Here is a 12,916-nt window from a genome sequence, read left to right on the forward strand (position 1 = left end):
TCTTTACTGTCGAGCCATTATTCAACTAGGAGCTGTCCAGTCCCAATTTGTATTAAACGTGTGCACACCTTTGTTAAGTATGTTGAGCAAAGCAAGTTGTTTTTAAATGTTATTCCCCTTAGAATGACGTTTATTGTTGGCTGTCTTCCCTTCCCTAAAACTAGTCTTTCTAGCCTGAAAGTGGATAGCTTTAAGTTGATAGATAATTATCTCTGTGTTTATGATGGGGTGTGTTTCAATGCCAGTTAAAGTCAGGAAATTCCCCGGAAGCCTCAAGTAAAAGTAAAACCTTTTTCTCAAAGCTACAGCTGGGAAATAAAAAGTTGGAACGAATGTGTCAACCAGTCATCCCTCCTGGTATCCAAGTTAGACTGATTACCCAGATCTGTTTTAAAGGCTTCTAATGTTGGTAAAGTGATTTCAGTCCATATTTATATATTTTATCATCAAATAGTTATTCAGTTAATAATGCAATTAGTTTGTGTTGCATTAAAGTTTCAAGAAATGTTTAAAATTCAAAGAAAAAACATCAATATTTACAGTATAATCTACTTGATAAAGAGTGTCTAATTCTTAAATACATAAATAATATGACTAATTATTTGTTTTCCTCTTGCATATTATTTGAGATCATTTTTAAAGACCCCCTCCAATCATATTTTGATCTTCACCGAAAAAAGTCAAACATTGAATCAATTAAAAAATAAAATAAAATCTGTAATTTTTACATTTAAAATGATCAGTTTTAAATTATAATTTTGAGTTGATGGCTTAAGCCAGTAGTCTGCAACCTTCAACACTTAAAGAGTAATTTAGGTTGATTTCTTGCCAACAAAAACCCAGTAGGAGCCACAAAATCTTCACTCACTCTGGAAAAATAGCATAATGATTTATATTTATGTTTTTGCTACTGACATTATGCATTTAAATAAACTGTTGTGGTTTTTTTGGCATAAATAAAACATAAACATGAAGAAAAAAAAAAGCTTTTTTTTTTTTTTAAATATATACGGTTTATAACTTTTGACAGAGTTTTGCATGACTTCCTTTCAAAATAAAAGACATCCTATACCATAGGGTCATGTCAATGCAGCAAATGCAGCAGGAAGTGTAGAGTCATCGATGATATATTTAAAAAAACTATTTATTATACTTTTTCTAGTAAATTTCAGCCAAAAATTAATAGATATAACCAACAAAAACTAAATCAGAGCTAACGAAATGACCCCTATCATATATAAAAACCAAGGGGAATACTTTAAATTCTTGAATTTGTTCAAAAATAGAAAATATGCTTTATAATCCAGTGGATTATAATTTAAGGAGTGATGGATTTATGGAGAGTTATGGCTGCCGTTGTTAGGATCCTCGTTGAATAATTCATGCAGTCCTTCAACTGTTCGTGAATGAGTGGAATATAGTTTAAGTTAATTTACTTTCTTTTAACTTTACTACTTTGTTACTTTTTCTTTTAAAATGATTATTTTCAGATTATGTCAATTAATCCAATGTTTCAATTTTTAAGTGTATTTTTAAATTGTTCCCAGTGATCTTTTAATTATAATTATCCAGTTTTTATCCCAAATTAAAAACCTTAATGTTTTCTAGGACTTCGTTTCTGCAAAGCGTCAGTAGTTGTGTAGTTTGAGCTATTCCGCTCCTCTTCCCCTCTCGTTGCTGAGAGCTCTCTGTTTACAGGCAGCTAGTGGCCCGTCCAGCATATTTTCTTTGTCATGAATGACAGCATTTTTTTATCGCCTGCTCCTGAAAAGAGATGTACACAATTATGCAATTTTAAGCTTATTTTCTTCACGTTTGTTTGACAACTAAAAATCCCCTAGCTTTTTACATGATCTCACACCCATTCCTGCTCTATTGGCACATGCCATTCTACATGGTTCTGTTATGCCCTGCAGGTTTCTATGTTTTCTTTTGTGTTTTTATTTTCGTTATCTGACATGCCATCTGTCTCTTACTTTTTATGTTTCTAATTTACGGTACGGGGGAGGAGGAGTTGACTTTGAGGTGTTTGGGAACGGCTTAATTTTGTTCTTCTGTTCATTTTGTCATGACTTGTCCATCATCTGCAGACTTACTGATAGTGACAGGTAGAATGTTTTTATGCCAGGTTGCAAAAGAAGAAGCATGTCACAAAAGTTGTAGTCAAGCGTTACGGTTAGCAGTCTTTTGCTAGCTCCATCGTTAGCTTTTTGCATCAAATGAGCTCCAGTTGCAGAAGAAAGTCCTGTTCCAAATGGTTTAGTCCATAAACTTATATACGTATTTAGTTAAAGTTTAAAATCACATATCTTGCAAAATCGTAAACACTAACCCGTTTTGTTTAAACATACACGTTAAATCTATGAAAAAACCATGGCTACGTGCCAGAAAACTTTAGCTCTCTTGAGCAAAATGTACATAACTTGATCCAATTTTCCATCCTGTTATTAGAAAAAGAACACCAGTCTATCATGTTTGCATGATTAATAAAAAATCTGTTGACTCAGAAATCAGGGTTATTCTTATCAATGTTTTATTTTCCCTGTAATTCTGATGCACCGTAAATAACAATTGAAAATTTTTGTTTTTCTGAGGTTCATGTGTGTTTTCTAAGTTGTATTAGCATTTTTCCGATTATTCCAACAACACATGAACGCTGCAATTGTGTAATTGGCACTAAAATGAGAAGAATAAAAAAAACTCACAGTTTTGAAATTAAAAACTCCCAAATGTTCTACTTTCAAATTTTTTTTCAATCAAAATTAAAGTATATTTTTGTCCATATTTTATTTCTTTCTCTAACAAGGTAAATTATCAAAACTCTAATCATCTGCTCTTTGTTCTTCTGTCAAATGAACCTTTTTCGGCCCACAAGTCAAAAGGTTTGCTAGAGAGGTAATAGAATAGTAAGGTTCTTTTGTTTTGCAGTGGATGCCCTTTATTGTACAAAGACAATATTTACCTATTATAAACCATATTGTTTTTTGAAATATACCCAGGTAGGAATTTTTATTTAATATTTTTTACAATTAAAATCCTTGCTTTATATGTAACACTATAAAATTTCCATTTTAAAATAATTCATTTTACAACTTTCTTTCATTTTGACTCATTATTGCAGCAGAACGTCATTAAGCATAAATCAAAAGATAAAAAAACGTTTGAACTCCAGTCATGATTGACATTTACTATCAATTTTCTTTTGGCAGTTTTCCCCCAAATGTTTCCTTGTTTTCAGATTTGGTTCAACGTTTTTATGAAAGAGCATCCTTGAGTTTCATCGCCCTCCAGCTGTTGTGCATTCAACTTTTGAACATTCTTAAAGTCTGAATGCGTGACAAACTTTATGTCTTTGAGGTCTTTCTAAAACACAAAGCTCTCACATTCAGCCACTTATCAGCTCAAAGATGAGAGAAAAGCTCTTGGGTTTGCATTAAATGTATAAGCGAAGCTTATAATTACATCTTCTATTTACTATTGGGATTCCTTTTTACGTCAAAATCAGTTTTTATAAATATATTTTCATTTTAACCTCTATAATAAAGTCAAGGTGTGACTTAAGGATTTTTTTTGAATGTGCAAAATTCTATCCAAGACTCCGATGGGAATAAACCCAGGAAGACATCATACATATTTATTCAAAACCCATTTTCCCCCTTTTGTTTTGACGCCTTTTATCACTTGTGTTTCTCTTCACTGTGGCTTGAGATTTTCTTTGTAAAGTTGCTTTTCTCCTCACATCTTGTTTAGATGACTGCAGCCCTAAAAGAGAAAAAAAAAAAGCCACAAGAAGCTCAGGGACTTTCTGAATTCCCAAGTCGGCTAACTTTCCTTGAGGGTGATAAGGCTGCTAATAATAAGGGCCTTATTGCCACTTGTGGACACTTTTGACTGAGGAAGTAATTAAGTTGGAGCAGATTATCAGCGGCTGGCCGGAGATGTGCCGTCTCTGGGCGATAAAGAGGACTTGTTTAGGCGTGCCCTTTTCCTCAAGTGTCAAACCAACACTCCTTCTTTGGCTCACTCCTCCGCTTCTCCAGGACACTTCTCTCTGGGAAAGCCCAAAGCAGACAGCCATCATGTCACCGTTTTATCCCCGCTTCCCTAAATTGTCCAATCGGGTTAATTTTAGCTTGTTTTAAAATTGGCAGTGAGCTCCCGACACTGTTCTGATCAATGTTTCCGTGTGGCTTCTAGTTTACAGAGGATTAGCATAGAAAGGGCTATTTTTGAAGGCGCTAAGAAGCAAGGAGACTTGTCAGGTAGTTTTCGCAATGCCTTTTTCTCCCCATGTCTATTGACATGCCTTAAAGTCTTAACATTGACCAGGGGCACACCAAGTCATTGCTACTAAGACAGCTCGCTATGTAAACATCTCGGAACCGTGTGTGTTTATAGTATATGAAGCAGAGTTTGGCTCATGGTTGCAGGGCCCCGAGGTGCAGTAGAACAAACACACAATCTCTTTTCTTTAGTGTTACATAAAACTGTTATGTCTTTCCTCTTTTTAACCATAATGTAGAGGCCGGCCGGCAGCTCCAGGCTGCCACCACTTAAATATGCTTCTTAGCATGAAAGCGCTGACGCATTTGTTTATCCTGTTGGACTGAAATCTATGGTTCATAGAGGGCCCACTGAATAAATATGACATAAGGGAGAAAAGCCGGAAGCCACCTTTTGTCTACAGTGGCAGGTATGACAAATGGTCTGGATTTAGCCAGCCCCACTGTGCTGTGTGGGGTGTCGTATCCTTTCATGCCCCTAAAATGCTTGAAAAAACCATCATATCAGTGCGAGGACTGCCACAAACGATTATTTTAGTTGACTAATCACCGATTGTTTTTTTTTTTATTATCTTACTAATCGAATTGAGCTTTGACTGGATGTAAAGCACACATCTTAACCATCACTAGCTTTAAATTTGGAAGTGTTTAAGCTATATGCTAGCTAAAAATAAAAACAATTAGGAGGACAGTTTATTGAAACTTTAATGAAACAAATAAAATAAATAAATAGTGTCTAGCAAGCCACACATTGTCATTTCACAAATTTGTTGTGTTTCCTATGTATTTAATTTTGGTGGGACATAACTCAATTGTGATTTTTGTCCAATTGACCCTCAAAACTATGAAAACCAAAATGCTTCCAAACAGTCACCATAAGCAAACTTGTGGCCGCTCGGATCTGGAAGATAAAAAAATGCCATAATTTCGCTTGATACTTTAGCTTTAAATCATACAAATTTTTCAATTATTGAAATTTAAAAAAATGTATACAATGATTTACAATCGTTTATGAATCATAATAAATGCATCTAAAAATGTTTTTTTTTGTTTATTTATCTTAATTTCCATCCTTATATTTTTTTGTCTTTTATTTTGCCTTTAATTTATTTATCGTGGTATTTTTGTTCTTTTTTTGGGTTGAAGTCACTGTATTTAGAGGGCCATAGCCCGGCTGTATATCCGACCTCGAAACAGTAAACGACAAAACAGCTTAACAAACCAGAATAAACGATTATTAAGTGGTTGAAAACATTTTAGACGACTCCATATGACATCTCTTTCATTTCACAACCATTAATTAGCATTTTTGTTCTGTAATTAAAGTTCAAAAGTTAACTTGAAACCAGCAAAGAGGTCATTGCATAATGCATACATAACGCTGTTTGTGTTATTGTTTTTTTTCTGCAGACACTGAGATGGTCGCGGTAAACTGCATGCGCCCTCGTTCTTTTACCTCAGAGCGCCGAACCCCGACTCAGCGGAAGAGCCACGACCCCCGCCTCTCCATCAGTATGTGTGACCTGAGCCTGCGGGACATGCATCTGGACGACGAGGACGAGGAAGAGGAGCAGCCCTTCAGCCCCACGTCCTGCCACGTGCCCCAGAACTGTCAGAATCTACAGCAGTGCTTGCTGCTACCCGGCCACTTGGACTCTGACGTGCACTTTCACGACGTGCACGGAATCCACGTCACTAAGCTGGATAAGCACATCGTGGCCCGGTTGAATCACCGTGGAGACGAGCGGACCCTGGTGTTCACCAGCAGGCCGCTGTACTGCTCAGAGAGCCTGTATATGAAGGTAAAGGTGGGACTCCCTCATGCCAGGTGTCTTTCTTACGGCGTCACTTCCTGCGACCCCGCCACCTTGAGGCCCAGTGATCTCCCATGCAACCCAGAGTCCTTGGTCGACCGCAAGGAATTCTGGGCCGTGGGTTGGGTGACAGTGCCGCTCCAGAGTGGAGATATTTTGGGCTTTGTGGTGAATCCAGCTGGGGAGGTGATGATGAGCCACAATGGAGTCAGGACGGGGATGCAGCTGTGTGTGGATAACTCAAGACCACTTTCAATGTTCTTCGGGCTTCACAGCACCACCACTCAACTCAGGATTTTAGGTAGGATTTCAGTTTCATTCCTACAACTTAGCAGCTGCTTTTAATTGTCTTTTTGTATCTGTATTTTCTCACAGATTTGTTGATTCTTATCTATTCAGATAGATGACTTTTATTGTCTTCTGCACAAACTCAGGACTCATTTTCCTTTTTTTCCCTGAACATCTAAAAAGGAAACCAACTTTTTTACTCTGGTGTGGACACAGGCAAGCCCTAATCTATCCAAACAGGAGGGCGTCTTTTCACGTGCAACATAACTTTGGTGAAGTTTATCTACTGGATGAGCTAAAGAGCAAACTAAAGGGTAAAATGAACCAAAGTAAACGTCACAAATTAAGAAATATAGGGGAAAAAAGCAACTTTGCATTAATTTCAAGGGATAAAAATGGAGGTTTTAACTTATAACAAAGTATATGTTTGCCACAAGCAGCTGATGTGAGTGCACGTGGTGTGAAATGTTTGCATTCCATGAGTCCATGAGACTATCTTAGTGCAGAAGTACTTGTCATTCTAACCAGCTTCCACTGTGAAGTTTAACTTACTTTAAAGTAACATTTTGATTTGTGGATAGTTGACATTTAAATGTATAAAAAAATGTTGAATTTCCAACATGTAGATTTTATCTATTTAAAAATGTCTGAATTATTACTCTGTTGAGTGTGACGTCTAGCTTCTTAAAATTACATCAAATTACACAAGTGTGCACTCAAATGTCCCATTCTGTTCAAAAAGACTCAGGCGAAATGTGTTTTTTTTAAATTAAAAACAGGTCACATTTAGTTTGAAGTTCCACTCCAATCACCCTTCGATCAGTTGTAAAATCATTCATATTAATTATGATTACAGTATGTAATTTTTAGCCAAAATCTAAAACTTTGTTTCGTTTTCTAGAACATAGTTTTTGCAGTAGTTCATCAGAAACTTGCCACTAAGTTAAAAAAGAATAGAAAAAATAAAAAAATTTAAAAAAAGAAACTTGCCACTGAGTTATACACGGCACTGTTGGAGCGAAAGTAAGCCTCTGCTGATATCCCATCAACCCCTTTGTTTACATGCTCTCCTGCTAGCTCATAGCGCCACACAACCCCAAGCTAACATTAGCGATGCAGCAAAAATGGCGAACAATATTGGAACTATCCAGCCGTAGAAATTTTAACCAGGGTTCAGGAAAATTAAGATGTTAATGAAACTGGATGTATCAGAATGTAGCAGAGTAGGGAGACTTTGCAGTTTCATCGCAGTTTCTACGTCACAACTGAGCTTTTTCTGACAGCATTTTTTTTATCTGCTCTTGATTCATCACAATTTGAATACTCATGAACGCAGCTTTAAACTTAAGTTAAGCTTCTTTAATAATAAAAAAAAGACATTCGTTTTTTTCCTTACTTTGTCCAGTACCTTTGGATCATTTTATATTTTTTTCATAAAACCTTTGGGATATTTCATTAAGCAGCTTAAATTTTTGTTCACTTTGGCAAATTTTACATATAATAATGCTAATAATAGTACATTTTATCTTTATGGCGCCTTACTGGGCACCCAAGGTTTCCTTACAGGTAAAAAAGAAATTATAAAATGCAGTACAAGAATAAAACAGTAGTTAAATTCATAAAATGATGAAAAAGGTAGATATGCTTGAGATTTTTTGCAAACTGAGGGATTGAGTTCATGCTCTCTAAACCAGAGGGAAGTTAAAATAAAAAAAAAACGTAGCTTTTGTATCACTAAATTTATATTTTGGGAACATTGATTGCAAAATATGTCCCAAATTAAAAGTAGATCAAACACAATTTGAATTTACTCAGAAGTGGTTCTCTTTTTAATGTAAATGTGCAATATTGCAGTTCAGGAAAGTTTTTCAGTATATTTACTGTCAATGCAAATTGAGACATTTGTCTAAATCTTTTGGTAAATAGTTTTTCTCAATGGTTGTTTGCTTGCTAAGCTATTAATGAATGCATCCCAGCAGGCGAGGCATCTTTTCACTGGAAATCTATAATTTGAGATTAAATTCAGGGAGAGTAAAATGCACTTAGAATCTGTCAATTCTCCTAATTTCCTTACATAAATCATGTCAGGATGCACTCAGCCCCCTCCCTCCACGTAGGCTGTTAGACCAGGAACTGAGGAGGTTATTTCTGTGTTGCGTGGGCTCCCAGCAACCAGCATTATGTATCAGGAGGGAGCCTGCAAAAGTCCCTTATGAAGCCCTCCTGATGCATTATTAAAATGTAATTGCATGGAGATTTGGGGTTTTCCACCCACAGCCGGTTCCCCAGCCACCAAGTCTCCCGATGGTCTCCCTTTTTTTCCTGACGTGATTTTCTCCACATTTCTCCCCTTCTCGCTGATTCTTTTGGGGAACGCGCATTCCTCGAATCATTACCCACTCCGGCTGCAGGGAGTGCATTTGTGACGTCTCCTCTCACCCACTCGCTCCAGCTCCACGCCGCACGTTTCCATGGAAACGCTTAGCCGCTGAGGCGAGTGACAGTTTGTTGCGGCTGGGGTGTTTTCAAGCCTGTGAAGTGGAACAGATAGGAAGTCTGTTGCTGTCACATGGCCATTTTGTTGGAGTTAGCCAGGAAACCAAGACTTTTTTTTTAAATTCTATGTAAAATGTCCAGTCAGTTCTAATCTGCAGCTGTCATGTTTGGCTGCGTATTAAAGCTTTCTCAGTACATTTTTGTCCATCACACATGAACTACTGAGGCACTTTAAATAAACTTTTAAACACAACAACCACTAAATATATTTACTAGAGTTAAAGTTACTGCTTTATCACTTTCAGGCTTTGCTGAAAGTGATAAAGCAGTTGTTGGTCCACCGCGTGTGCAATCCGATCTTTAGTGTGCAAGAAGAATTAGGTTGTCTATGCAACAATCAAGCTAATGCCACGGGGTCTGCTCGGGATGGCCCATGTAAATGAGACAACAGATAGTCTGTGGAGGTTTTCATGTCCAATCATGGGATTATAAAAGAAGGAAGGAGGCTTCATAAACTCGTGACTCACTTCCATACACCCACACACAGACTGCAGACTCACAAGTCATCTGCTTAGTGCTAGAGTTGATTTAAAATGTGTAAAGAGAAAGACTCTAACAGCAGAGTTGAACGTAACACAGTATTAATTTACAGGATATGATCTTTACGGTATAACCTGGACGTCTGCTCTGTTTTCCAGGCTCATCAATGCATTCCAACCTTCGAGGCTCGTCGGCGCCCAGCTCCCCAACGTGCGAGCTCAACGCCCCCCCGATGCTCTGCAACCAAAACGCCAACCTCAACAATCCACAGAATATGAACCTCAATGCAAGACTCAACTCCAACCAGCACGCTTTCTTTCCTTCCTCCCCAGGTTTGTCCTGTCTTTGAGCATAAAAGTGTTATACCTTTAAGAAATGTCAGTTTTATTTTTTGTACACTCACATGTCCCTTTCACTGCAGGCACAATCCCAATTTCTCCGTCCTCCAGCGCTCCGGAGTCTCCCACGCCCCCGTCATCCCCCGTCTTATTGGCCGACGATTGTGCCATCTGTTACGAGAACGCGGTGGACACCGTCCTGTACGCCTGCGGACACATGTGTCTGTGCTACACCTGCGGCCTCAAGCTCAAGATGACCAACGCAACCTGCCCGATCTGCAGGAGGACAATCAAAGATATTATCAAGATATACCGAAATGCGTAAACTCGGGGTTTATTTTAGACAAAGTCCAGCCTCGCAAAAGCTTTTGTTAAAGCCTTGAAAAGTAAAAGGAAGTGAGATCCACATGTCTGTGTGTGTATTTAGCTCAGGTGCTCTGAAATGAATCATGAAAATATGTCGGAAAGTTCTTTGGAAACTGTTCAAATGCACAACAGGAGCGGAACTTTCCTAAATTTGCTGTATATGGTTACTTTTTTAAAGATAACATCACACAAAACTCTTGTTATTGTTTTATTCTGACATCCTTCTACTGCTAAAGCTGCTTTTTAAGCATTTTTTACTATTTTTCAATTTATCTTTAAAACTAATTTTTTTGTGGCAATGGTCGATATCCATTCTTTATTTTATTATAATACACATTAACTCCACAATGAACCTGAAACTGTCCAAAAAAGCAATTTTTGAGTTGTAAATGTTGTCATTTTTGGACTACAAAAAAAGGCTATTTTCATAATATATAGCTAAAAAAACAAACATGTAGAGACAAAATAACAATGTATAAATCCCAAAATAAAGCAAAGAGAAGGTCAAAATTATGTATATGTAAAAAAAGGTCAAAAAAATATCAAAGCTTTTTTTTTTTTTTTTTTACTTTAATGTTAAATTTTGAATGACAATTATAAAAATTATGTCATTTTGAGCAAAAAAAGTGTGATTAGTAAACAAACCGTGAGTACTGAGGGTTAAGTATGTAAGGCTACGCTGAAAAAAAACGTTTTTCTAAATCAATTTTCCCATCATGCAATTTTTTGTATCTGTTTAAAAGTAATTTTCTGTCAGTTTTTTATGCTCAGAAATCCTATTTATTTCAAACTGTTGCTCCAATAAAGCACCAGACTTGCAGAAAGCAGGAATCCCTGTAATATATAATAACCTAGTATAAGTTATCACCATTAGTTTGACAGAAAACACTTGAGAAATACTTTTGATCTTTCCAAAAAAGGTCATTTTGAGCCAGCTCTGCCTTGACCCACTTTTGCTGCAGGCAGACATATCTAAAGAGGCATCTGTCCCACTTCCTGTGGAGTTACCTGTCACTCCGCTGGTGATAGCATCATCAAGTAAAGTCAAATTGTCCAGAGCTGCAGAAAATAACAAAGCAAAGTAATCTGTGCTTCCTCCAGCTGCTCCTCCTCTGCTTGTCGGAAAGCACTGAATCAAATTGTTGTTTCAGAGCAAGAATCAATTCTCTCCTAAATGTGAGAGGAAATCAAGGCCGGATCAATTTATTTCAGGTTTCCAGAAGCCTCCCAGAAACCGATGAAAATAGAGCGGTCTGAGAAAGAGGCTCGCTGGTGGAAAAAGCTCCCAGAGCAGTAATATACAGTTGGATCTAAGCCGTAATGGAAAAGGAAATTATTTAAGAAAATCCTTGGAGTATTTCACCGCATTTTACCGGATATCTTACCACCTGCAGGTGCGACCAACACAAGTCAAGGAGAGGCTGAGAGAAACGGCGATCATTGTCACCGCAGAAGGTCACAGTGGTAATGATTGTGGATGGGAATAAGTGGAAACAGAATTAGGGGAGAAAATGATGGATGTCTGAAACAGAGACGGGGAGGAAAAAAGGAGGGAGGAAGGGTTTTTCAGCCTAAAGAAAGTCTCCTGGATGCTGTAATTGCACAAAAAAAGTCATTCAAATAAACATTAGTGGGCATCCAGGCATTTTTAGGATGCTGGAAGAGAACATAAAGGTGATAAATTACCGTTATCATCATCTCCAGGGCTGTGCTTCAGGTTACACACTGCTTTTTCTATTATTTATGAAATCAAAACCCAAGTATTGGCTGCAGTAATTCTGTCCAATTCTGTTAAAAACATGAAAAGTCGCTTGAATTTCATTTGCATGTGATTTCCAAACCTTAGTTTAGACTTTTCATGAATTAGAAGCAGTTTTTAGGTGAGCTTTAAAATGTCAAATGTGGATATAGATCTGATGAATAAAAAGCTGATATGTTTTGCTCTGTTTAAAAGCATGCTTAAATAATACCTCCTCATTTATCCCTGCATCTGACTGGAATTTTGTATGTTTTGGGAAGTGTGGGCTTTTTTTTTTCTTTTGGATTGTAAATATGTCTGTACATTAAAACAAAAACACTTTATGAGATGTTTTTCACCCAAAAAGAGACTTTTTTCATGTGGGGTTTATTTATTCTAGTGGTACAAATAACCAGTCGTTGATTTGTGTGTGGTTGCAGTGTAAAATATGTGTTTTTTTTTTGCTGTTGTATAGATTCAGACTAAAGACTAATGGGCTCTGAAGATGGGATTTGTCTATATTTGGATTTTAAAGGTTTCAAATGGTTTCTACCTGCTCACATTTGTAGAATAAAAACTAATTTAACTTGTTTTCTTCAATATATCCTAAATATTTTTGTACTCTATTTCAGAGGGTTTTGTTGTTTGACGGGACTTGCCACAGTTATTTGATTGAGTATATTTTAAGGTTAAAATGGTGAACTTTAAGGCTCGGTCAGTTAAAAATTCTGATTTCATATAGACTCCTTATGGTGGCATGAACGGTGGAAGTTTCTAATCTCGGTTCAGACTTTTCAAGATGCATGCCAATTCTTCTCCTTTTGCTAACTTTGTATATTTCTGAAGTAAATAAATAAATAAAATGTGTGAAAACATGAATGTTTGCAAATTTTCTTATTTTTTAATAATTATTCTTTAAAAAAAACATCTTTGATATGTTTTTTTAATTAAATGAATCACATTTAATATTGTTTACTTATAAGAGTAGGGGTGTGTATTGGTAAAAGTCTGGCGATATTTTATTAAAATGGTAAAGATTTATTTTATTTAATT

General features: G+C 36.7%; 1 protein-coding gene across 1 annotated transcript in view; it reads left to right on the forward strand.

The window, feature by feature from the left end:
- LOC112161825 (E3 ubiquitin-protein ligase NEURL1) overlaps positions 1-10,165 on the forward strand; it is a gene marked incomplete at its 5' end in the record, with an annotated part of 35,460 nt that extends 25,295 nt beyond the window's left edge. Inside the window, 3 exons of the mRNA XM_024297293.2 lie at positions 5,694-6,398; positions 9,580-9,753; positions 9,843-10,165. Coding sequence (XP_024153061.2) covers positions 5,694-6,398; positions 9,580-9,753; positions 9,843-10,084 — 1,121 coding nt within the window. The remainder of the gene's footprint in view (positions 1-5,693; positions 6,399-9,579; positions 9,754-9,842) is intronic.
- Between the last annotated feature and the right edge of the window lie 2,751 nt (positions 10,166-12,916).

This window comes from Oryzias melastigma, linkage group LG15, assembly GCF_002922805.2.
Source record: "Oryzias melastigma strain HK-1 linkage group LG15, ASM292280v2, whole genome shotgun sequence".
Lineage (NCBI taxonomy): Eukaryota > Metazoa > Chordata > Actinopteri > Beloniformes > Adrianichthyidae > Oryzias > Oryzias melastigma.